Genomic DNA, 3,461 nt, shown 5'->3' on the forward strand with positions numbered 1-3,461 from the left:
TTAAAAGGCCACAATGTGTGTGTGGTTTCAGTGCAGACAACAGGATGTTTCTCCTCTCTCTGGAGAAATGAATGTACAGAACGTGAAGAAACGACAGAGGGCAGCAATGTCCCCTTGACTAATTTGTCTTTGTTGTGGGACTGTTCACTATCGCCTAGTTTCGATTAGCCAGCTGTGGTACCGTTGATTCGTTTAGAAAAATGGTGGAAGGAATGACTCATTGTTGAATTCCCAATGTGTTTATCACTGTGCTTTCAACCATCTAAAAGCACAACAACATTTCAATGGAAAAAAACAATGTCTGGTTGTTGGTATAGTTTTCACTGTGCTTTCAACCATTTTAAAAGCACAACACAGTTCAAATGGGAAGACAATGTCTGGTTGTTGGTATAGTTTTCACTGTGCTTTCAACCATTTTAAAAGCACAACACAGTTAAAATGGGAAGACAATGTCTGGTTGTTGGTATAGTTATCACTGTGCTTTCAACCATTTTAAAAGCACAACACAGTTCAAATGGGAAGACGATGTCTGGTTGTTGGTATAGTTATCACTGTGCTTTCAACCATTTTAAAAGCACAACACAGTTCAAATGGGAAGACGATGTCTGGTTGTTGGTATAGTTATCATTGTGCTTTCAACCATTTTAAAAGCACAACACAGTTCAAATGGGAAGACGATGTCTGGTTGTTGGTATAGTTATCACTGTGCTTTCAACCATTTTAAAAGCACAACACAGTTCAAATGGGAAGACGATGTCTGGTTGTTGGTATAGTTATCACTGTGCTTTCAACCATTTTAAAAGCACAACACAGTTCAAATGGGAAGACGATGTTCTATGTATTTTTATACAATTTAATTTGATCACTGCGCTTCATCTAATAACACAGCCGAAAGACCTGGATTACAGATGAGATCACATCAAAAGCACATAATGCAAGTGATCAACGCTGTTTGAGATTCTGCACAGACTATTACAGCAATTGTGAAGATCTCTCCAAAAGATCTCCTGTGTCCTTTGCATGCTATCTACAATCAGGCTAAGGGCTTGTTCAGTCCCTAGCCTATGAAGAAGTACTCTGGTGACTGGATTACATTTAAACAACGTTGATTCAACCAGTTTGTGTCCAGTCCCTAGCCTATGAAGAAATACTCTGGTGACTGGATTACATTTAAACAACGTTGATTCAACCAGTTTGTGTCCAGTGGGCTCCCTTTATTCTCCATTCACTGTCTTTCCCCCATCGTCTAAGAGGCATTGTTCAATGAAAATATAATATTCAATTGATTTCTAATAAATCACAATTTTATATCCACCCCACTAAGATACTAGGTGTCGTTCTTGAATGTAGGTGTCATTTGGGCATTTTGGAAAAATGTAGCTGTATTTTTCTAGATGTGTTTTATTTAAATGTATTTGGGTACATCTATTCTAAATCAACTAATGGAGCTTAATGTCTTTTCATAGTTTTTACCAGTATGATGACATTGTTCCACCTGTAGGAGCATCAACACCAATGACGTAAACAACAATGAGACATTTTAGGTAAATTATGATTTTCTGAAATGGAGGCCACAAATGCTGAAATCTATAGTCATCAATCCTTTAAAAAATGATTTACTGAAGTGATATGATTAGTGAAATGATTAGTGATATTAGTGATATGATTAAGCTCACAATGTTACTTAGTGTCATTCAAATTGACCAACACCAAGTAACACTGGATTCAGACACAACACATGATCAATGGAATCCTCAAATCTATGACATAATAAAAGGAGGTGTTTAGCTCATCTTTTCATTAATATAGACTCCTCCCCTGATAATATAGACCACTCCCCGATAACAGACTCCTCCCCTGATAATATAGACCCCTCCCCCGGTAACAGACTCCTCCCCAGATAATATAGACCCCTCGCCCGATAATATAGACCTCTCCCCCCGATAACAGACTCCTCCCCAGATAATATAGACCACTCCCCGATAACAGACTCCTCCCCTGATAATATAGACCCCTCCCCCGGTAACAGACTCCTCCCCGATAACAGACTCCTCCCCTGATAACAGTTTTCCACCAGAGCTCAAGGTCCTTGTATATCTTTGTAATCAGTGATTTTCAAGGCGCTAACACCAATGACATAAAATTGAGGGACACACATTATACTAGTAATAATATCATTTGTTTTTATTGATGTAGGCAATATGTTACATAATTTTGTTTCAATGTCTAGCATTCAAATCGCCCAAAACATGTCACTACACCGCTACACATAACCAGTAGGACAAGCCAACCTGCTATCCCCCAGTAGTTTCTACAATGCATACGAAAATGTGTTTTGTAGTATAAATGACTCATATATGTTTTATTATTAAATAACTGTAAAAACAAAAGACAAATGTATTACTTGTCATGTTGTTCTCATTTTAAAATGCTTTTACATGATGCCAAAGTCAAGGATCAGAATTTATCACCGCAATTCAAGAATGACCCATATAGACACAGTCCCATTGGCCACAACATGTAAAGTTGCTTGAGTCACTTTTAAATGAACGCCCCCCCCCCCCCCCCCCCCCCCCCCCTTGTCCTCAAGAGGACCAAACCGCGCTTGCACCACCCATTTCTCAAACGGTACAGTCCCGTTATAATCGGGAAGAGCCAGGACCTGTACAGTCCCGTTATACTCGGTCAGAGCTAGGAGCGTTACAGTCCCGTTATACTCGGGTAGAGCGAGGCGCTCCGAATAGCGGTTTGAGGAATGAGGCGGAAAAGGCGAGGAGAACATGTACACAGGACTTCTCTAAACGAAAATGCTTTGATATGGAAGATGTGTTTGTTGCTGAGATGGTGGATTCCTGTACTATTCCTGACAGGTAGGTGATGAAGATGTATATAACTTTTACTGACTAACGAGCCAACCTAGCAGTGTAACAGGTTAATAAACAACTTTATTATGTTGAGTTTTCTCCTCTCTTCTTTTACTTTTAGGATGTTTGTGTTCTCGTCTCGAACCTGCCCTCGTTCTGATTTCTAACAGAAAAAAAACATTTGGTTGATTTTTTTCCCGTGTTTTTTTGCACAGGGACTTTTTTTCAGGATTTACCAAGGGACAACATTTCAGGAAAGAACGATACATTGTAGCCTTCAAAGAAAAAAAACGTTATTTACTTTCGGGGTTACAGTCACGTAGGCCTACAGTACAATACTTGTGTAGCCCGTAAACGATACAAAGTAACGGATTTGGAATGTAGACTATCGTTTACATGCCGTTTGATTTCAACATCACGAGGGATAGAAGCATGAGCTTTGTTGTGTGACTTGCTTGGTGCAGCGCAATGAAGGTAGCACTGGTCTGGCGGCTGTAGACTGGCTTCTGTTGGTTCCATGGTACTCAGCCAAGTGTGAATAATGCGAAGGGAAATTTATAGGTCACGGATTAGGAAGGGCTGACTTCAATCAGTGTA

The 3,461-nt window shown here is 39.7% G+C and overlaps 1 protein-coding gene across 6 annotated transcripts in view; it reads left to right on the forward strand.

Moving 5' to 3' along the window:
• The first annotated feature begins 2,610 nt into the window (after positions 1-2,610).
• Positions 2,611-3,461, forward strand: part of LOC110495403 (immunoglobulin-like domain-containing receptor 2) — a 46,611-nt gene continuing 45,760 nt past the window's right edge. For 3 of the 6 annotated variants that reach the window (XM_036951577.1, XM_036951578.1, XM_036951581.1), the window contains exon 1: positions 2,611-2,870. In XM_036951577.1, coding sequence (XP_036807472.1) covers positions 2,756-2,870 — 115 coding nt within the window. In that variant the 5' untranslated portion in view covers positions 2,611-2,755. The remainder of the gene's footprint in view (positions 2,871-3,461) is intronic. The other 3 variants (XM_036951576.1, XM_036951580.1, XM_036951579.1) reach the window with 1 other exon arrangement.

Source organism: Oncorhynchus mykiss, chromosome 18 (genome assembly GCF_013265735.2).
Source record: "Oncorhynchus mykiss isolate Arlee chromosome 18, USDA_OmykA_1.1, whole genome shotgun sequence".
In the NCBI taxonomy this organism is placed as follows: Eukaryota; Metazoa; Chordata; class Actinopteri; order Salmoniformes; family Salmonidae; genus Oncorhynchus; species Oncorhynchus mykiss.